Source organism: Scyliorhinus canicula, chromosome 9, assembly GCF_902713615.1.
Source record: "Scyliorhinus canicula chromosome 9, sScyCan1.1, whole genome shotgun sequence".
In the NCBI taxonomy this organism is placed as follows: domain Eukaryota; kingdom Metazoa; phylum Chordata; class Chondrichthyes; order Carcharhiniformes; family Scyliorhinidae; genus Scyliorhinus; species Scyliorhinus canicula.
Window position 1 is genome coordinate 141,891,800 of NC_052154.1, and position 22,324 is coordinate 141,914,123.

Sequence of the window (22,324 nt, forward strand, 5' to 3'; positions counted from 1 at the left end):
AGAGAGAGTGAGAGCCCACTCGGGGCCTTTCATGCATCACACTCTGACAGTCTTTGTTAGTCTTCATCTGACTGGCCTGGAGAAAAGCATCATCTTAAAACACAAAGTGGGTTGATTAGCTCATCACATGATCTTCCCTCACATCATTTGAAATGCTGTTGTTCAGTCTTTTTGCCTATGCAGTGATTTTGGCCCACTCAATAAGTAAAATCATTTTCAACATAAAACGTGGCCTTTATTCCATTTATTTATTTGCCAGTGCTGGCACACCACAGGATTCCCCCTCTAGGGCTGCCAAGCCTAGAGTCGCTTAAATGCTGTCAAAATCCAGCAATCCCCCTCAGTTTTGCCAGATTTTGGTGCATCACATTAGCCACTCGTGCTAGCACCAGGAATCCCCAGCTAGGTATGCTCCCCCTACCTTCTACCACCACCTTCGCCAATTCTGCCAACTCTTGCTTCCCACTTTGCAGGACTCCACACTGTTGTTGCAGAATCTCAGAATGCTCAACCAAATGCTGTCAAATTCCAAAAGCTTCAACCAAGCTTTGAGTTGCTAGAACACTGTCCTCAGTGTTATAAAAGCCTCGAACTGCAACAGTGTTATCGTACCCAGCAGACTTCTCAATTTCCAGTGCTGCTCAATGTAGACAGTTATTGCAAACCTGGCACAGTTGGCACCATATTACTGCATATTCTGGACTTTACACAAAGGTAAAAGATAAACATGAAGTGCATTGTTGAATAAACATAATATTCAAGGCCAATGACATTGTTCCACTTTTAAATGAAAATCTACCATTGTTTCATGTATATGTGTGTATGTATAAATGTGGTGAACTTGCTAACCCCTGGCATTGCTGTTCCTCTGTTGCAACATTGTGTATAAAAAGTTCTGTCATCTTTGATCGGTTTCTTGGGTCATTACTAAGTAGGTTTGCTAAGGTCTGTAGGCCGGTTTGGGGCATGCATCTTGTACAAATTTTAACATGAATTTTCTAAGCAAAAACTTACTATGAAGAGCAAAAGTGGTAGTTGCTATTTCTCACCCACAAAATGTGCACATTTTACTTTCAGAAGATCAGAATAAGGGAGTACGATGGAGGGTACATCGCGGCTAGGAGGGGTCCTAGCCTGGGGGGGGGGGGGGGGGGGGGGGGTTAGGGAGGGACACCGGGTTGCTGCTGGAAAGACCAGAAACGGGAAGTGGAGGACTGGAGAGGTGGGGGGAGGGGGCCATCGCTATGGGGAGCGGGTCAGAAGGGGAGGGTCGACCCGGGGCGAGCAGGGAACAGGACATGGCTAATCGGCAGGGGAAGGGGGGCGGGTCGTCCCGCGACCCGGCTGATCACTTGGAACGTGAGGGGGCTGAATGGGCCGGTCAAGAGATCAAGGGTATTCTCACACCTGAAGGGACTGAAGGCTGATGTAGCAATGTTACAGGAGACCCATTTGAAGGTAGTGAACCAGGTTCGCCTGAGAAGGGGGTGGGTGGGACAGGTGTTCCACTCTGGATTGGACGCAAAGAACCGGGGGGTGGCGATTCTGGTGGGAAAGAGGGTGTCGTTCGTGGCGGAGGAGGTGGTGGCGGATAAGGAGGGTAGGTATGTGATGGTGAAGGGTAAGCTGCAGGGGGAGAAAGTGGTGATGGTCAACGTATATGCCCCGAACTGGGATGACGCGGGTTTTATGAGGCGCCTATTGGGCCTCATTCCGGGACTGGAGGCAGGGGGCTTGATCATGGGGGGGGACTTTAACACAGTGCTGGACCCCGGGCTAGACAGATCGAGCTCAAGGACCAATAGGAGGCCGGCAGCGGCAGAAGTGCTGAGGGGGTACATGGAGCAGATGGGAGGAGTAGACCCATGGAGGTTTGGTAGGCCGAGGGCGAGGGAGTATTCCTTTTTCTCCCACGTCCATAGAGTGTACTCCAGAATCGATTTCTTCGTGTTGAGCAGGGGGCTGATCCCGAGGGTACGGGAAGCTGAGTACTCGGCCATTGCGATCTCGGATCATGCACCACATTGGGTGGATGTGGAATTGGGGGAGGCGCGGGACCAGCGCCCGCTGTGGCGGCTGGATGTGGGGCTGTTAGCGGACGACGAGGTGTGTAAAAGGGTCCGGAAGAGCATTGAGAGCTATCTGGACTTGAATGACACGGGTGAGGTGCAGGTGGGGATGGTCTGGGAGGCCCTGAAGGCAGTGATCAGGGGAGAGCTGATCTCCATAAGGGCACACAGAGAAAGAAAGGAGAGGCAGGAGAGGGAGAGGCTGGTGGGGGAGCTATTGGAAGTGGATAGGAGATATGCGGAGGCACCAGAGGAGGGGCTGCTGGGAGAACGGCGCAGCCTGCAGGTCAAGTTCGACCTGCTGACCACCAGGAAGGAAGAGACGCAGTGGAGAAGGGCACAGGGCGCGGTCTATGAGTATGGGGAAAAGGCGAGCAGGATGCTGGCACACCAGCTTCGCAAACGAGATGCGGCTAGGGAGATTGGGGGAGTGAAGGAGAGGGGCGGGAAGGTAGTGCAGAAGGGGCAAGAAGTGAATGGGGTCTTCAGGGATTTTTACAAGGAGTTGTATCGGTCTGAGCCGCCGACGAGGAGAGGGGGAATGGAGGACTTCCTAAACAAATTGAGGTTCCCAAGGGTCCAGGAGGGGCTGGTAGAAGGGCTGGGGGCACCAATAGGGCTAGAGGAGCTAGTCAAGGGAATAGGTCAGATGCAAGCGGGGAAGGCGCCGGGGCCAGATGGGTTCCCGGTGGAATTCTACAAGAAAAATGTGGACTTGGTGGGACCGGTACTGGTACGAGCCTTTAATGAGGTGCGAGAGGGGGGGGGTTCTGCCCCCGACAATGTTGCAGGCTCTGATCTCCCTGATATTGAAGCGGGATAAAGACCCCGTGCAGTGCGGGTCCTACAGGCCTATCTCGCTTCTGAACGTGGATGCCAAGTTGCTGGCAAAGATCCTGGCAGCTAGAATAGAGGATTGTGCGCCAGGGGTAATCCATGAGGACCAGACGGGGTTCGTGAAGGGGCGGCAGCTCAACACGAACGTGCGGAGATTGCTGAATGTAATTATGATGCCGGCAGTGGAGGGGGAGGCTGAGATAGTGGTAGCGCTGGACGCGGAGAAGGCATTCGATAGGGTGGAGTGGGAGTACCTGTGGGAGACGTTGGAACGGTTTGGGTTTGGGGAAGGGTTTATTAAGTGGGTGAAGTTGCTCTACTCGGCCCCGACGGCGAGTGTAGTGACAAACGGGAGGAGGTCGGAGTATTTCGGGCTCCACCGAGGGACCAGGCAGGGATGTCCCCTATCCCCCCTACTTTTCGCACTGGCGATTAAACCGTTGGCGATGGCACTGAGGGGTTCAGGGGGGTGGAGAGGACTGACTAGGGGAGGGGAGGAACATAGAGTATCGCTGTATGCGGATGATCTACTGCTGTACGTGGCGGACCCAGAAGGGGGAATGCCGGAGATAATGGAACTATTAGCAGAGTTTGGGGACTTTTCGGGGTACAAACTAAATTTGGGCAAAAGCGAGGTTTTTGTGATACACCCGGGGGACCAGGGAGAGGATATTGGGAGACTCTCCTTCAAGCGAGCAGGAAAGAGCTTTAGGTACTTAGGGGTGCAGGTGGCAAGGAACTGGGGGACCCTCCACAAGTTGAACTTTTCCAGGCTGGTGGAACAGATGGAGGAGGAATTTAAGAGGTGGGACATGGTACCATTGTCGCTGGCGGGGAGGGTGCAGTCAATCAAAATGACGGTCCTCCCAAGGTTCTTGTTTTTATTTCAGTGCTTGCCCATCTTCCTCCCTAGGGCCTTCTTCAAAAAGGTGACGAGTAGCATCATGAGCTACGTGTGGGCGCACGGCACCCCAAGGGTGAGGAGGGTCTTTTTGGAGCGGAGTAGGGACAGTGGAGGGCTGGCACTACCCAATCTCTCGGGGTATTACTGGGCGGCAAATGTGTCAATGGTGCGCAAGTGGATGATGGAAGGGGAGGGGGCAGCTTGGAAACGAATGGAGAGGGCGTCCTGTGGCAACACAAGCCTGGGGGCCCTAGTAACGGCACCATGGCCGCTCCCCCCCACGAGGTACACCACGAGCCCGGTGGTGGCGGCCACCCTCAAGATATGGGGGCAGTGGAGGCGACACAGGGGGGAAATGGGAGGTCTGTTGGCGGCGCCAATAAGAGGGAACCATAGATTCATCCCGGGGGATTTCAGAGCTGGTACAGGGTGGGCATACGGCAGCTGAAGGACCTGTTTATAGAGGGGAGGTTTGCGAGCCTGGGAGGGCTGGAGGAGAAGTTTGAGCTCCCCCCGGGAAACATGTTCAGATATTTACAAGTGAAGGCATTTGCTAGGCGGCAGGTGGAGGGGTTTCCCCTGCTCCCCAGTAAGGGGGCGAGTGAGTAGGGTGCTCTCGGGGGTCTGGGTCGGAGGGGGGAAGATATCAGACATCTACAAGATAATGCAGGAGGCGGAAGAAGCATCAGGGGAGGAGCTGAAAGCCAAGTGGGAAGGGGAGCTGGGAGAGCAGATAGAAGACGGGACGTGGGCGGATGCACTGGAGAAGGTCAATTCTTCCTCCTCGTGTGCGAGGCTGAGCCTCATTCAATTTAAGGTGCTGCATAGAGCTCACATGACGGGGACAAGGATGAGCCGGTTCTTTGGGGGCGAGGACAGGTGTGTCAGATGTCTGGGAAGCCCAGCGAACCATGTGCATATGTTCTGGGCATGTCCGGTGCTGGAAGGGTTCTGGAAGGGGGTGGCAAGGACGGTGTCGAAGGTGGTGGGGTCCAGGGTCAAACCAGGATGGGGGCTTGCGATCTTTGGGGTCGGGGTAGAACCGGGGGTACAGGAGGCTAGGGAGGCCGGAATACTGGCCTTTGCGTCCCTAGTGGCTCGACGAAGGATATTAATTCAATGGAAGGATGCGAGGCCTCCAAGCGTTGAAACTTGGATTAACGATATGGCTAGCTATATTCAGCTAGAAAGGATCAAATTTGCCCTGAGAGGGTCGGTACAGGGGAGAGGACTGGTGCGCGCGAGAGGGCGGGCGAGGGAGGGATATTTGCCTAGAGGGATTGTGTTGTAAATAATTTAAAAATTAGTAGGGGTAAATGTCTGTATGGAAAAACTCTTTCAATAAAAATTATTTAAAAAAAAAAAGATCAGAATAAGGAATGAATGTCTAACAAGTTAAGCAGTTACTGCAAGCATTACAGCAATCCTTTCCAGAAGGCCAATTAAGAGGTCTTGTGCTCATGGAGCTTTGCTTGTTCTTATTCCAAATGGTAACACAAAGGAGAGAAAATCTAAACAAGTAACAAGAAGCTGTATATGGTGTTGATTTAAATACTTTTAAATAAATAGGCAAAAAACATTCACTGATAAATTAAGTTTGAAATTGAAGCTGAGAAAGAAAATTGCTGAACTATCGTTCACTTCTTCTGCAATGTAGCCCCATGTACTTGTGCAACTTGAGGCTGTGCACAGAAGATATACTTTGGCAATGTGCAAAGGAATTGGCTTTCATATAAATTCAATGTCTTTTTTCACCTGTGAAATTCAATGTCTTTTTTTTACCCCTGAAGGAAATTGAAAGAGGTACGTTTGGACAGAACACATCCAGAAGGACTTGGCCTGAGTGTGCGAGGTGGCTTGGAGTTTAACTGCGGCCTCTTCATCTCTCAGTTAGTAAAAGGAGGGCAGGCAGACAACGTAGGCCTTCAGGTAAGGATGGCTGTCATGTAGGAGAGCTGAACTCCTGCATGTCCATAATGTTCATAAGTAGTCTCACTTGTGCTGGGCAAAGAAAATCATCCTGGTCCAGCCCACTGGAATTGTTCCACCCTGGTTAACATCAGGTGGTTCATGCAAAGAGTGAGATTAGGGCTGACCCCTCTGAGAGACATCTTTCCAATCCATTCTCTCTGAAGAATGTTGTTTGCTCCCAGTTTTCTGGAGCTGGAATGCACAGAATCCTTCACTGCTCCTGACTTCCTACTTTGAGATTGGGATGCATTGACCTCTTTACTGTTTCTTATTTTTGAGCTCTGGTTTCTCCTCCTCAGTTCCTTAGTGCTTTGCCACTTCAGTGGGTGCCACCTCTTCCTTTCCTCACTCACAATAGTCCCTGCCATCCATGCCAGAACGGAGTCACCTCTTGCCACTGATCTGAGAACTGGTTTGGCACCCTCTTATTTTTTAGTCATCACCAGCTGCCACTGCCCTGGTTGTCCCTCTGCTGGTTCCTCCTCCCTTGATTCAGTCTGCGGAACAGTGGGAGGCTGAGGACAGTCCTGGTCCTTGGCAGACTGCTCCCTCTGGCTTTTCCTTCCTCTTGTCCCAACCTACTCCATTGTAATGGCAGAACAGACAGCAGCTTCACTATAACGATTCTCAGCTGTGGAAAGTCTCAGGATAGGTGAACGTCAGTGGTGATAGTGAAAACACAAAAAATGCACTTCCATACAGGAAATAAGTTTACCACTTAACAAAATGATGTCCTGACATCTGTCAGATGCAAGATAGGTTTTATTTGTGGGTGATAGCAAGCACTTTACCTTAATTTGATAGGTTTCACAACAAAGCCGACATTGTTTGACAAGAGGTAATGGAGTTAACATTTAGAGTCTCGATAACTCTGTCAAAGATAGAGAGAACTGCAAATCCTCCATCCGTCAATTCCAGCATGATGCCACCACCAAACACATCTTTCCCTGTCAGCATTCCGTAGAGACTGCAGGATACCCTGGTCCATTACTCCATCACCCCTAACACCTTCATCCTCTTTCCACGGCCACTTCTTACACCTCCTCCCTGTTCACCATCCAAAGGCCAAATCAGTCTTTTCAGGTGTGGCAGCACTTCACGTGCACCTCCTTCAATCTGGCTTATTGCATTTGTGCTCCCAATGCGGTTTACTCTACATTGGAGTGACTAAATGCAGACTGTGTGACTGCTTTGCAGAACACCTTCGGTCCACCCTCAAGCAGGATCCAGACTTCCCTGCTGCTTGTCTTTTCAACTCACCGTACTGCTCTCCTGTCCACATGTCTACCCTTGGCCTACTGTAATGTTCCAGTGAAGCCCAATGCAAACTTGAGGAAAGCACCTCATCTTCCAATTGGGCATGTTACAGCCTTCTAGATTTAACATTGAGTTCAACAACTTCAGACTGTAAACTCTCTCCTCCACCTTCGCCCCATTTTTATTCATGTCAATTTATTTTCATTTCTTCCATCAATCCGTTTTTTCCTCTCCACTGTCTCCCTTTCCCCCACCCCACCTCACTAGGGCCATCTGTTTCCTGTTCCAAGTTATTCTTTGACACACTGCTTACCTTGGTGCTGCCATGAATGTCGTGTTAATCACCCTGGGGTAACACGGACTGCAACTGGATGCAGTTGTACTTGAAAGTAGACTCCACACTTTGATGTTAGTTCAATATGCTTTATTGAACTTGTTAAGCAGTGCGCACAGTTCGCTGTGGGTTTGACACTCCACTAATCTAAGCATGCTTACTATAACTAAGTAGACCAGACTAGCTCTGAGCCACGTGTAGAAGATGCTAACTAATGTATACACCCTGACTGTCACTACAGTTGTCACCAGTGGAAAGAGGCAGAGTGTTGATGCCTCGTGTGTTTTATAGTGGGAGACCACCTTCTAGTGTTCTGCCTGATGATTGGTTGTGTTCTATCCTATAGGGGGTTCTATAGGGGCTGGTTTAGCTCACTCGGCTAAATCGCTGGCTTTTAAAGCAGACCAAGCAGGCCAGCAGCACGGTTCGATTCCCGTACCAGCCTCCCCGGACAGGCGCCAGAATGTGGCGACTAGGGGCTTTTCACAGTAACTTCATTGAAGCCTACTCGTGACAATAAGCGATTTTCATTTCATGTGTGTTGATTGGCTGTACTGGTGTCTGTCACTGCCTGTCTGTATCTCATTATGTGCATGAGTGCATATCATGACAATGAACACATTCTGATCTCTTTATGTGCCACTGTCAGCACTCTTCTTCGTCAATACCACTATCACTTACATTCTTTTTGTCTTTTGTCCACAACATCTGTCAATCTCCACCTATTGCTGGCCCTCTATCCCAGGCATTTTCAAAGTGGGGGTTGCGAACCACAGGTGGGTTGCGGGCGGGTGTCGGGAGACTCCCGATCGCATGAATTCATGCACAACAGCTGCAGCAACCGGCTTTTAACAATGCCGGCTGTAAGCAGGGATGGTGTAGGAGGGAGGTTTTCAGTTACGTGGATAATTGGAGCACATTCTGGGGAAGGTGGAACCTGTGCAGACAGGACGGTTTGCACCTGAATCAGAGAGGCACCAATATCCTGTGAGGGAAATTTGCTACGGCTCGTCGGGGGGGGGGGGGGGGTTTAAACTAATTTGTCAGGGGGATGGGAAAACGAGCTGTAGTCCAGAAGCCAGTGTTGAGAGTAGTGAGGTACTGAGGAGGGTATCAAGGTTGCAGGAGTGTACGGGGAGACAGAAAGGTGGGTTGAAGTGTGTCTACTTTGATGCAAGGAGCATCGTAATAAGGAGTGTGGATTGGTACTTGGGACTATGATGTTGTGGCCATTATGGAGACATGGTTAGAACAGGGACAGGAATAGTTGTTGGAGGTTCCGGGGTGTAGATGTTTCAGTAAGAGTAGGGAAGGTGATAAAAGAGATGGAGGAGCAGCATTGTTAATCAAGGATAGTTTAACGGCTGCAGGAATGCAGTTCGAAGGGGATCTGCCTACTGAGGTAATATGGGCTGAAGTTAGAAATAGGAAAGGAGCGGTCACATTGTTAGGAGTTTTCTATAGGCCCCAAAATAGTAATAGAGATGTGGAGGAAGAAATTGAAAAACAGATTATGGATAGGTGTGGAGGTCTCAGGGTAGTTGTCATGGGTGACTTTAACTTTTCAAATATTGATTGGAACCTCTATAGGTCGAACAGTTTGGATGGGGCAGTTTTTGTACAGTGTGTGCAGGAGGGTTTCCTGACACAATATGTGGATAGGCCGACAAGCGTGGGAGCCACATTGGATTTGGTACTAGGTAATGAACCGGGCCAAGTGTTAGATTTGTTGTGGGAGAGCACTTTGGAGATAGTGACCACAATTCGGTGTCTTTCACTATTGCAATGTAGAGGGATAGGGCCATACAGCAGGGCAAGGTTTATAATTGGGGGAGGAGTAATTATGATGCGATTTTAGGGAGCATAAGATGGGAACAGAAACTGTCAGGGAAAGGCAAAAATGAAAAATGGAGCTTGTTCAAGGAACAAATACTGCGTGTCCTTGATAGGCATGTCCGTCAGGCAGGGAGGAAATGGCTGTGTGAGGGAACCATGGTTCACAAAAGAGGTTGAATGACTAGTCAAGAGGAAAAAGGAAGCGTATGTAAGGATGAGAAAACAAGGTTCAGTTGGGTCGCTTGAGGGTTACAAGGTAACAAGGAATGAGCTAAAAAATAAGGGCTTAGGAGAGCTAGGAGGGGGCATGAGAAGTCCTTGGCAGGTCGGATCAAGGAAAACCAAGGCTTTTTACTCTTTGCAGATTGACCAATATGTTTTACTTATTTCTTTAAATGCAACCTGGTTTTGCAGTGTCGACAGTTGATTTGTATAGGGGCGGCTTACCAATAAAAACAATTACAATGCAAATTCCATTGCTGACCTTCTGGGAATACTTGGATGATCGCTTGTCAAGGGGCAAGCGTCGAACATAATATATAATTTTGAAATCAGATCAACATTTGCAAGTTGGTAGTGAGCAAAATTTCCCTTTATCAAAAGTAATTGATCGTAGCTCCAATTACGGTTTTTGTTATTTGATTACTACAGCGTGGCTGGGAAAGACATTCTGATGGACTTTTAACCAGTCACTAAAATAAGTATAATACATAGGAAGTTCATTGTTCCAAACTGCTGTCTCATGGTATAGCAGACACTGTCTGAAATTTCACTCTTTTCACCAGCAGGTTTTCCAACTAATTCTGTGTGCAAAACAAGTTTAAAAAATGTTCACATTGCCGTTCAAGCTCATTTTATTTATGCTGGAAGAGATTTGCAAAATATTACGCACAGCAGCTTTAAGCCACTGTTCCATTATCTATAAAGTGGCATGTGGTTCTCAAGGATTAATATTAGACAAAAGCACAAGATTCAGAATTCAGTTTTCACTTACATAATGGGCGGTCCCACACATCTGGGGGTGGGGGTGGGGAAGGAGCGGTGGCGGCGACAAAGGCTACGGGCGGCCACGGCCCGCCATGGCAGGGCGGATCCAATGGCCAGACCCCATGACGGCGGACATGCAGCTGTCCACCCAACCCGTTCACTGTCGCGGCGCAGGCGGCCTGGCCGTCCAGATGGTGGCCCTGGCAGGGGGGACGGCCAACAGGTCTCAGGGCACCGAGGGGGCAGGGGTGGGGCGCGTGCTGGAAACCGGGCTGGCCATGTAGCTCATGGCACCTGCTTGTGGTGGAGGGTATACCAATGCTGAAACCCTGTCTACTCCCACCCCCTACAGATAGTGCAATGTTTAGCCATCTCCCAGCATTGTTGGCCGCCGTGGCGGGGGCTGCTGCTCTGCAAGAGGCCCAATGGGAGCTAGAGCACGGGTGTGACAGGGAGGTGGGGGAGCCTGTTGTCAAGTAGCGGGCTGCAGTGGGGCACGTACAAGCCTCCCAGGCCGTGGACCCACACGCCCGAGAGGTGCAGGAGCACCACCATGCCTTGTGGGAGCCACAGCGCGATGATAACAAGGGGAGGAGGGTGTGCGACAGCCACGGAGGCGTCCGATGCGACAACATGTGTACCGGCCCCGCATGTGCTTCGAGGACCTCCCGGACAGAGCATTCAGGGAGGAGACTCCGGATGAGCCGGGACACCGTCGCCCACATCTGCCACCTGATGGCACACCTGGCACCACATGGGACCAGGGGTGGACATGCCCTCCCCGTGGCCGTCAAGGTGACTGTCGCCCTCAACTTCTTTGCGATGGGGTCGTTCCAGTTGTCAAGTGGGGACCTGTCCAGCATCTCCCAGCCATCGGTACACAGGTGCATCCGGGCCGTCACCTATGCCCTGTACGACATCGTGGACCAGAACATACAGTTCCCTGTGGACCATGCCCACCAGGATACCCGGGTAGTGGATTTCACTGCTGTTGCCCGGATACCCATTGTGCAGGGGGCGATCGATGGGGTGCACATTCCTCCGATGTGGGCTGTAAGGGCCATGTGCCTGAACATGCAGGTGGTCTGTGACCACAGGATGACGATCCTGCACATCTGCACCAGGTACCCTGGCAGTGTGCATGACTCCTTTATACTGTCAGAATCGTTCATCCCCACCATGTTTGAAGGTCACAACCCCCCCCCCCCCCCCCCCCAACCACCCAGCCTGTGGGGCTGGTTGCTGGGCGACAGGGGTTGTTATCAGTTGCGGTCGGGTCCGATGACGCCTATACGGAGGCCACAGACCGACGCGGAGCGCCGCTCCAATGATACCCATGCAGCGACCAGGAGCGTGGTCGAGAGGTGCTTTGGGCTGCTGAAGATGCGCTCTAGGTGCCTGGATCGCTCTGGGGGGCCCTCCAGTGCCCATTGCAGAGGGTCGGCCACATCATCGTTGTCTGCTGCGTCCTGCACAACATAGCCCAGTAGAGGGGCTATGTACCGGAGGAGGAGGAGGACGGTCAGGATGGAGGGGAACTCTTCTCCAGATAAGGGGGATGGTGAGGGGAAGCAGATGCACGGGACATGGGGGATGGATGGCAACAGGAGGCTGCCTAGCGCAGCCGGCTGGGCCAGCCGGCACAGGTATGGCTGGTAGCTACACGTTTCACTGACGACGGTGGGGGTCAGTAGTGATGGGCATGGGCACAGACAGCAGAGTTCGGCACCTCCCCCAATCATCCTCACCTCCCCCACCACCACATCACCCTCACCTCCCCCAACACCACATCACCCGCATGCACATCACCCCTCCCATGACACATTCACCTGCGGCACAACGGGATGGGGCACACGGTTGATGGTGTAAGTGGGTCTGGGACAAGGCATGGGAGATGATGACAGCCCGTCCTGTGATGGGCTCCGAGCCATACATCGTTCGACAATGTCTGACTCATGGCTACTGATGTACCATCAATTCGACTCAAGACACAATTAGGATCCGAGCTGTGGCTTTAATCAGCTAGTTGTTAGCCCGGTGGTCGACTACAGAGTTAGGCCGACCGCCGGGAACTATGGGTACTTATACCCCACCTCGGAGGCGTGGCCTACTTGCCTCTCGACCAATTGGAGAGCAGTCACATGACTAGTCCCAACCAATTGGATGAGAGACACATGACCAGCCAGAGCCAATGGGAAGCCAGTGCTCTGCACCAATGGCAGTGCTCATATCCATACCACCACAGCCACATCAAGATCCTCCACCTGGGTGGACCCTGCACACGTTCCAGACACTGCATCCCATGGCCCTGTTGTATGGCAGGGGGCAGGTTGGCGTGGGAGAACCGTTGGGGGGAGGGGGAGGACGCGGGGCCACACATCAAATGCACCGGAGCTCAACTTCTATCGCAGCACTCCTTACACACCCTAGCACACAGTCCCCGCCCCAACCCCGCACGCATCGGACAGAGTACAGAGGCAGCTCACATTAGGTGTGGAATGTGTTTAATAACAGATGTCCTGTACATATACCTTAGCCCATTTAACTATTCTGTGCTCTGCACCTGTGCCAACTTACTCATCAGTGTCTACCTTTCTGGCCTTACAGACCCTATGACTATGTCTCGGTATTCCCCCTGACGGTACAGCAGAACTGGAGACGGACCACTGTAATTCCTGCCCTGCGAGTACGGTCCCCGTTGGCGGCCATTTCCTGAGGCAGCCCGCCCTGTATGAGCCAGGCTGCACCACAGGCAATTGGGATGGCGTGGTGCCACCCTGTTCTGCCCACCAGATGCACTGGGGGGGGGGGGGCAGGGGGGGAAAGAGTCCACATTGGCACGGGTTTCCAGTAACCCCCCTGCAGGGGGAGCTGGAATGGCCCCATCACCTCCTCCTCCCTCCGAGTGCCCGGTGGCCCCCGGGGCTCTCCATGGGATGGGGGTCCGAGCGGATCCAGCACCCGGGGCACCACCATCACCTTGCGCTGCCAGTCCTGCAGGCCTGCGCTGGTATTGAACAGGGTCTGGACATTAGCAGCCATGGAGCTCAGAGTTCGCCATCGCTGTCTGGCTCTGTACAATGCCGGCCATCACCCGGGCAATGGCACTGATGCTCTCAGTGATGGTCTGCTGAGACCAGGCCAGGTTGGTGAGCGCCTCTGCGATGTTCAGCTGGCTCTGGCTCATGGCTGCCTGTGAGAGGGCAGCCCTATCCCGGGCTGCGGAGGCCTTGTGCACAGATAGCCCCAGGCCTTGCCAACTCAGTCCAATACCCAACACCGTCACCACCACGGACGCCACCCGTCCGGTGTTGGCCTGTGTGGCACTCCACCGGCACCATTTCCTGCTCCTGGACACGGATGCACTCCTGCACTTGCATCTGGGAAACCAGCCGGCACACTATCACGCCCCTGGGACCCTCACTGCATTGGGTCTATGGCTGGGCATGGAACTCCAGGAACCCAGGACCCGTCTGGGCAGCAGGTGTTTACCAGGGCTGGGCTGCCCTCCGACCGTCTGGTCCCTCAGCTGCTCCTACCTCCACCTGCTATACCAGAGCTGCAGTAAGTGCGCACCGGTTAGTGTCCCAGAAGTCTCGCAACTAAAATGGCCAAGCGAGGAGAGAGTATTTGCAGTGGCGGAGGGTGCAGGGGACAGATGTGACACAACTCAGTGTCTTCATCGGACCTGCGGTCGTCGCCCCCCCCCCCCCCCCCCCCCCACCCGAGGGTGCCATGTCCTGGATGACCGTCCCCTCCGTGGAGGTGTCTGTCGTGTTGTGTTCTTTCATATCTGTCTGTGTCCTGTGTGCTAGTGTCCTGTATCGTCGTGTCGTGCCTGTCTGTCCCCAGTGTGCTTGTTGTGGTGAACTTATTGTACTAACCATTCACCACTGTATTACATTGCATCATGCTGTTGCCCCTGTGGGCTCCACCTATGGACCATTGTACTGTACTGATGTTCACATCACTCCGATCTCGGCATTGCCAATCTCCCGGTCCTCGGGTGCACCAGCTATGTCCAGTGCCCTCGACTCGTGAACGGTGAGGGGCTGCAAATGAGGTTCACCCCCTCTGGTTCGGGCACACTCTCTATGGTTTTGGGCGCTCTTCACCTGGGGGCGGGGGGAGAGAATAACAGCAGTGTTAGGGAGTCCGATGCATGCAGTTGGATCTATGTTGCACAGGGCACATAGCCAACCGGCTTGCACGGGTGGCTGCAGAAATGATGTGGGTCACAGCTACGGTTATACCATCCCCCTGGAGAGGGGGTGGGTGTCACATATGTGGGGTGTGGTATCGGGGTTGGTGCCATGGGCACATTGCTGGGTACTCACCCTGGCTGCCCTCAGTAGTCGTTGAGCTCTTTGCGACACTGCTCGCCAGTCCTGGGTGTCAATGCGATGGCACTGACGGCCACGCCCACCTCCCTCCACAAACAACGGGCCATGTTGGGGGGACCCTCTGGCCGGGTCCAGGGTACAGACGCCCCCTCCTCTCAGAGGGCATCCAGGAGCATCTCCAGGTCATGGTCAGTGAACCGGGGCGCTATTCGGCGTGGCACCAGGTTACTCCATCGGCGGCCTGTGCACTTGCATCGCCTTATGTGCTCACGGCTCCGCATTGATTGCACGGTGCCGCGTCTCCAACGCTGCTCTGACACCGCGCCCCTGCTCGCCACCTTATACGGCGCAGAAGGGGGTTCCCCAACAGGCGCCAACCGCGGGGTGAAACACTCCCGTGTCGGAGCTGACACTCTGCCGTTGGAGCAGACAATCGCGCTCAATTAATGTGCTTTTATAAAATTGGATTTCATATTAGGTATTGTACTTCTAATGGTATTCTCTGCCTCAGTGGGGGAATGAGTCGGGAGTATTAAAAGTCAAAAGTTGACTTTTGAATAAACAATTGGAGATATGTTCACTCAAAATTGTCCAAATGTCTACTTTTCCCAATAGATCCACAAGGAGTTGCAGAGTAATCATTTTGAATTCTTCACCAATGAATGAATCACTTCACTAAAGTGAGGGGGCGGCGGCAGGGTGATAGTGGTTAACACTGCTGCCTCACAGCACCAGAGACCCGGTTCAACACAGACCTTGGGTGACTGTGTGGAGTTTGCAAGTTCTCTCCATGTCTGCATGGGTTTGTTCCGGGTGCTCCTGTTTTCTCCCACACTCCAAAGATGTACAGGTTAGGTGGATTGGCCATGCTAAATTGCCCCCTAGTGTCCAAAAATGTGCATGTTTGGTGGGGTTATAGGGTTACGGGGTTAGGGTGGGGAAATGGGCCTAGGTCGGGTGCTCTTTCAGAAGGTCAGTGCAAACTTGATGGGTTGAATAGCCTTCTGCACTCTGAGTTCTATGGTTCTAAAGCAAAACTTTTGAAAACTATTTTATAGTTTTTAGTTTTAAATGCCACCAGTTTCTCTGTCCTCTTATTAAATTAGGTTGTATGCCATGGTGGCACAGTGGTTAGCACTGCTGCCTCACAGCACCAGGGACCTGGGTTCAATTCTGACTTAGGGCAATTGTCTGTGTGGAGTTTGCATGTTCTCTCCGCGTTTGCATGGATTTCCTCCGGGTGCTCCGGTTTCCTCCCGTAGTCCAAAGATGTGCTGGTTAGGTGGATTGGCCATGATCAATTGGCCCGTTGTGTCCAAGGATGTGCAAGTTAGGTGGGATTACAGAGATAGGTCGGGGGAGTGGGCCTAGGTAGGGTGCTCTTTCAGAGGGTCGGTGCAGACTCGATGGGCTGAATGGCCTCCTTCTGCATCGTAGGAATTCTATTGGCTTGATGTTGAATTATAAACATAGGGCAGAACCTTACCAGAAATTAGCAAACTCGGTTTTGGTGAGAAAACCAGTCCTAATCCTGATGCCAGCAGCTGGAAATCTCATGGGATATTGAGCCTCTTCAAAAAGATTTTACCACATGAAGCACGCCATACTTGTGACGTCCTCCCACTGATTCACTTGCCCTGGGACAACTTAATCTCTGTAATCAGTGGGGAATTCCATATAAACACTTCCCCCTCACCCATTCCAGATCCAGCAGAGGGGTGGTTGCCAGAAACCCTGGACCACGATTCAGAGGAAGCCCTGACCAGACTTTTGGATGGTGTTCAGCTGAGATGGGATGTCTTCTACCTATAGTTTTGCAAGATCACACCCCCCTCAGACACACATGCAACCCCAGCCACCTCTCAGGTTGCCAAGACCCATCAAGCTGTTCTCATGCTCCCACACCTGCAATCCCCATGGTTTCCCCCCCCCCCGTTAGCTACTCTGCTCCTCATTTCCCTGCTCCCACTCAAGTTCCATGCATGCATCACATCATCTCAGGACTCCTGCCTACACTCTCATCTGTCTCAATGCAGGAAAAACTTGAGCCAATAGGCATGAGCGGATACTGCCAGCCAGAGTCATGCGCAAACTCAAATGCCACACTCCTTTCAAGGAGAGAGCCCTTGGGTTGGCTACAGCGAGCAAGACCACACTTGTGCGTGGCTGAAGCGGGGACAGCAGGTAAAAGAGAGAAACCTCAAGATTGAGTCAGTCATTCTTCAAGCCTCACGCAAGTAAACATTGTCCTTACAGTATCCCTGTGATGCACTAATGCCATCTCCCTTCCCTTGCTGGGCAATCAGTCGAGCAGCCAGGATCATCCTCACACCCCTTAGAGAAGATAAACACAAGCATCTGCGAGGGAGACTGTTCACACATCACCACTGAGGAGGGATTCTAGCTTTCACCCGCATCCTCCACCAGCGCAGAAACTAATACTTTGGTGGGAGTACCTAGTAGGCAAGCTTCTGGGTCACTGACTGGTGAGCAGTTCAAAAATCGAAGATCCACAGCAAGTGGAGGCAGAGACATCGGAGGGAACTGGCACGTGGAGGAATGCCGGACCCCAGGACTCTGCTGCGCCCATGGCCAATGATGTGCCCTTGGGTCTGGTTGTCCCAGAACTGCAATGACAGAGTCACAAGCATCAGGAAGCGATGACAGCATCGCTCCTCAGACACTTGTATGAGCTTTGGAGTTCAATGCTGGAGGTCAATGCTTCCAACTTTTTTGTCCAACACAATTAATGAAGTAAATAAAATCAAATTAACTGAGGGATAAATTAACTGAGGGATAAATTAAAGAGACAAGTCTCAAATGGAAACAACCTTAAACAAAAAAATGAATCACAAATGAATCTTGAGGCATTAAATCAAAATGTGGCTAACGGGGTCGATAAGACACCCCAGTCCCTACGGTGCACAACAGGCACGGAAGGTCTTGAAGGTGCCCGTGGACATCACATGCTCCCTCTCCAGGGCCACCTGGCTGTGAATAAGCCCATGGAAGAGGGACAGGCAGTTGGATTGGATGACCCCTCGATCGCCTGCTGCCTTGGTTAAGAATTTGACTGCAATCAGTAATTAGCTGAATCTTATGGTAGACAATGCACAGCTGATAAGTGTGAAGACAGCTTAACCAACCTTCCATCATCCACAAACATTCATCCTGACACTTAATTCCTGACACTCAAGCCTCCTTGACAAATGGATTTGAACTTCCAGGCAGCTTTTCCCTCTTGCCGCCCGAGCCAGTCCGACCCACCTGAAAAAAAGGCTTCTAGGGGCCCTGGTTCCAAGTTCACGAGCTCTACCCCAGAGATGACCCTGAAAAACCTCCCTCCAACAAACCCCTCACATTCCAAGTAACTATTCTAACCAGGGGTTTCTCACACCCCCCCCCCCCCCCCCCAACTCTCCTATTCAGCATCATCACGACTCCATGCCCTGCCCACTGGGCTTTGCCCGCCCCGTCCATTTTTACCATTGAGAACCTCCCCTACCCCACCCCACCCCCCAGAATCCTTGCATCCATTTCCTCTCAAAAACACCTCACCCCGTATTGGTCCCCTCCTCCAACTTTTCACCCCTCCTCGGCCCATTGAAAACCTGTTCTCCAGGCTCTGCAGCCCGTTCCCCCACAACACTCCCACTCATTGGCCAGCTTAAGCTAGCCAGTGTGGAGATTGCGGTAGTCACTGTTGTATTATATTGTATGTACTGCACTGCATATGAGGATATTACGGTAAGGCCCCTGTACTACAGGTACGGGGGTAGATCCCTGCTGGCTCCGTCCAGTAGGTGGAGTATAAATGTGTGCGCTCTCCGAACTGCAGCCATTTCGGCAGCAGCTGTAGGACGCCACACATAATAAAGCATCGATTACTCTACTCTTGTCTCGTCGTAATTGATTGTGCATCAATTTATTACACAGATTTTAAAACGGTAGATTTCCACATCAAGCCTGATCGCCTGTGTCATAATATACATCCATGTATATAATGGAGTGCAGACAGGCAGTGATTGACACACAGGATGACCAGTAAGCACACAGAACACAGCAGCCAATCACCAGACAGGACACGACCACTATCAAGCCAGAGGGCACCAGTTTTCCCACTCTCTCGGGATCCAGCCTCTGAGACAGTCAGAGCTCGTGAGCATTAGCCAGTTCAAAGCCAATTAGTCTGGTCAGGCTAGCCTCAGGTCTCAGTCCAGTCAGCATAGTGTCAACCCACAGTTGAACATGTTAAATAGTTAGATATTAAATAAAATTGTGTTGCATCTCATCAAGTGTTGGAAGTCTGTCTCTTGCTACACTGCATCAAACAGTCCACATAGATCCAGCCTGCTCAACATATCAGCCTGCAGCTGCAAACAACGCCAAGTCAGCCTTCGCACATTGGCTGGCTAGCCTGCTTCGAGGCATACATAGGATCTGCGACTGAACCACCCTCAGAGGCACAGAGGCTCAAGATCCTCTAATCACATCTGAGCTCGGACATTTTCCCCCTCAGCCGGGACTCGCCGACATACGCTGAGGCCATGGCGCAACTGAAGGATAACTACACGCAACAGACAAACCAGATCTATGCCAAGCACCTCCTCGCCACACAAAATCAACTCCCCAGTACGTTTGTGGAGGATTTCTGGCGCGCCCTCCAAATCCTAGAGAGAGACTGCAATTGTCAGGCCGTCTCAGCCCCTGAACATTCGGACTTGCTACTAAGAGACGTGTTCGTTACAGGCATAGAGTCGGCCTACATCCGCCAGCAACTCTTAGAAGGGGCTACCCTCAACCTTGCAGCGACCAAGAAACTAGTGCTCTCGCTCACGGTTGCCTCGCGCAATAAAGCTTATGCCCCCGACCATGTGGCCTACCCCTCCTGGACATAGTGGACCCCGCCAGCGAATGCCCTACCGTGCATCCAGTCAGCGACTACCCCCAACCAACCCCAGGCCTGCGCTGCGACCATAACCCCGGGGGACCCAAGTGCTACTTCTGCAGACAGTCAAAGCACCCCCGACAATGCTGCCCAGCGCGGAGTGCGCTCTGCAAGGCCCGCGGTAAGAAAGCACACTTTGCTGCTGTGTGCCAGGCCCGCTCCGTCACTGCCATTGCCCCGGCGGCCCCCATGTGCGACCCCCGGGCATCGCCATCTTCCTCCCCGCAGACGATGTGCAGCCCACGATGGGAGCCGCCATTTTGCCCGCCCCAGGACACGTGCGGCTGTGGGCTCCGCCATCTTTCCCGTCTCAGGATCCCTGCTCGGACACCTCATCGGTCTACTCATCGCCTGCAACCGCTGCCGACCAACCACGCCTGGCCTCCGTTACGATTGATCAGACACAACCGCACAGACGGCGGTGATGATTGACGGGCACAAGGTTTCCTGCCTTCTGGACTCTGGGAGCACAGAGCTTTATCCACACCAATACAGTAAGGCACTGCTCCCTCACGGTCCACCCCACCAACCAGAGAATCTCCCTGGCATCTGGATCCCACTCCATGGCGATCCAGGGGTACTGCAGCACCCCCCTCACCATCCAGGGGGTAGAGTTCAGCGAATTCCGCCTCTGCATCCTCCTCAACCTGTGCGCTGCCTTGCTACTCAGCCTGGACTTCGAGTGCAACCTCCAGAGCCTAATCTTGAAATTTGGCAGGCCCCGACCGCCCCTTACTGTATGCAGCCTCACGACCCTTCAGGTCGACGCACCTCACCCCGGATTGCAACCTTTCACCACCATGAGTAGATGGTACAGTGCCCAGGACAGGACCTTCATCAGGTCTGGAGGTCCAGCGGCTGCTGCAGGAAGGCATTATCGAGGCCAGCAACAGCCCCTGGAGAGCCCAAGTGGTAGTGGTAAAAACTGGGGAGAAAAACAGGATGGTCGTTGACTACAGTCAGACCATCAATCGGTACACGCAGCTCGCACGTACTCCCTTCCTCGCATATCTGATACAGTCAGAGAGAGATTGCACAGTACCAAGTCTTCGACAGTAGAACCGAAATCTGCCTACCACCAGCTCCCCATTCGCAAGGCGGACGGCCCCTACACAGCATTTGAAGCAGACAGCCACCTTTACCATCTCCTTAGGGTTCCCTTCGGCATCACTAATGGGGTCTCTGTCTTCCAACGGGAGATGGACTGAATTGACGACCAGTACGGGCTGCGGGCCACTTTCCCATACCTGGACAACGTCGCCATCTGTGGCCACGACCACGACGCTAACCTTTCCAAATTCCTCCACACTGCCGAACTCCTTAACCTAACCTACAACAAGGAGAAGTGTGCGTTCAGCACAGACCGATTAGCCATCCTCGGCTATGTGGACCAGAACGGAGTTAGAGGGCCCGACCCTGATTGCATGTGCCCCCTCATGGAACCCCCACTGCCCCAAGGCCCTCAAACGATGCCTGGGGTTCTTTTCGTATTACGCCCAGTGGGTCCCGAACTATGCAGACAAGGCCCGGCCACTCATTCAATCCACCGCTTTCCCACTGACAACAGAGGCTCACCAGGCCTTCAACCGTATCGCCGACGTCGCCAAGACCATGGTGCACGCAGTCGACGAGATGCTCCCCTTTCCAGGTAGAGAGCGATGCATCAGACGCCACTCTGGCTGCCATCGTAGAAGCTGTGCGGCATTGGAGGCATTATCTGGCCGGCAGGAGATTCACTCTCCTCACTGACCAACGGTCAGTTGCCTTCATGTTTAACACCACACAGCGGGGTAAGATCAAAAACGACAAGATCTTGAGGTGGAGGATCAAGCTCTCCACCTACAATTACGAGATTTTGTATCGCCCTGGTAAGCTCAACGAGCCCCCCTATGCCCTACCCCAAGGTACATGTGCCAGCGCACAAGTAGACCGACGATCTCATGTCACCCGATTTTATCACTTCATAAAGGCCCGCAATCTGCCCTACTCCATCGCGGAAGTCAGGGCTATCCCTATCCCCAGAGGCTGCCAGATCTGCGTGGTGTGTAAACCACAATTCTACCGGCCAGACCGTGCATTGCTGGTGAAGTCCATCCGCCCTTTGAGCGCCTCAGCGTGGACTTCAAAAGGGCCCCCCTCCATCGACCGCAACACGTATTTCCTCAATATGGTCATCGAGTAGTCGAGATTCCCCTTCGCCATCCCATGCCCCAACATGACGTTTGCCACCGTCTTCAAAGCCCTTAACACCATCTTCGCTCTGTTCGGCTTCCCCGCCTACGTCCACAGCGACCGGGGATCCTCATTTCATGAGCGATGAGCTGCGCCAGTACCTGCTCAACAGGGGCATTGCCTGTGGAGTGGGAGAAAGGGACAGTCTGGAAGGCCGTCCAGCTAGCCCTACAGTCCAGGAATCTCCCGGCCTCCCGCTGGCAAGAGGTCCTTCCTGATGCCCTTCACTCCATTCGGTCGCTCCTCTGTACTGCGATCCCTCCCCTCCCCCCGCCATGAACGTCTCTGCCTTCCCGAGGAAGTCCACCTCTGCGGTTTCACTCCCAACATGGCTGGCAGCTCCAGGGCCCGTTCTCCTCCATAAACACGTGCGACTACACAAGGTGGACCCGTTGGTTGAGAGGGTACAGCTACTCCACGCGAACCCTCAGTACGCCTATGTAGCGTACCCCGACAGCCGCCAAGTCACAGTTTCCCTTCGGGACCTGGCACTAGCTCGGGACCTGGCACTAGCTGGGTCCCTGCACACCTCCCCGCTCTGCCCCGGCACCACCCTCCCTTCCCCCAGCGCATCCGTTACAGGCCCTACTGCAGGACGATCCATCC

At 52.9% G+C, this 22,324-nt stretch overlaps 1 protein-coding gene across 4 annotated transcripts in view; it reads left to right on the top strand.

The window, feature by feature from the left end:
* Positions 1 to 22,324, top strand: part of ush1c (Usher syndrome 1C) — a 352,756-nt gene that overhangs the window by 55,711 nt on the left and 274,721 nt on the right. For all 4 annotated transcript variants that reach the window (XM_038807797.1, XM_038807794.1, XM_038807795.1 and 1 more), the window contains exon 4: positions 5,601 to 5,739. In XM_038807797.1, the coding sequence (XP_038663725.1) occupies positions 5,601 to 5,739 (139 nt within the window). The remainder of the gene's footprint in view (positions 1 to 5,600; positions 5,740 to 22,324) is intronic.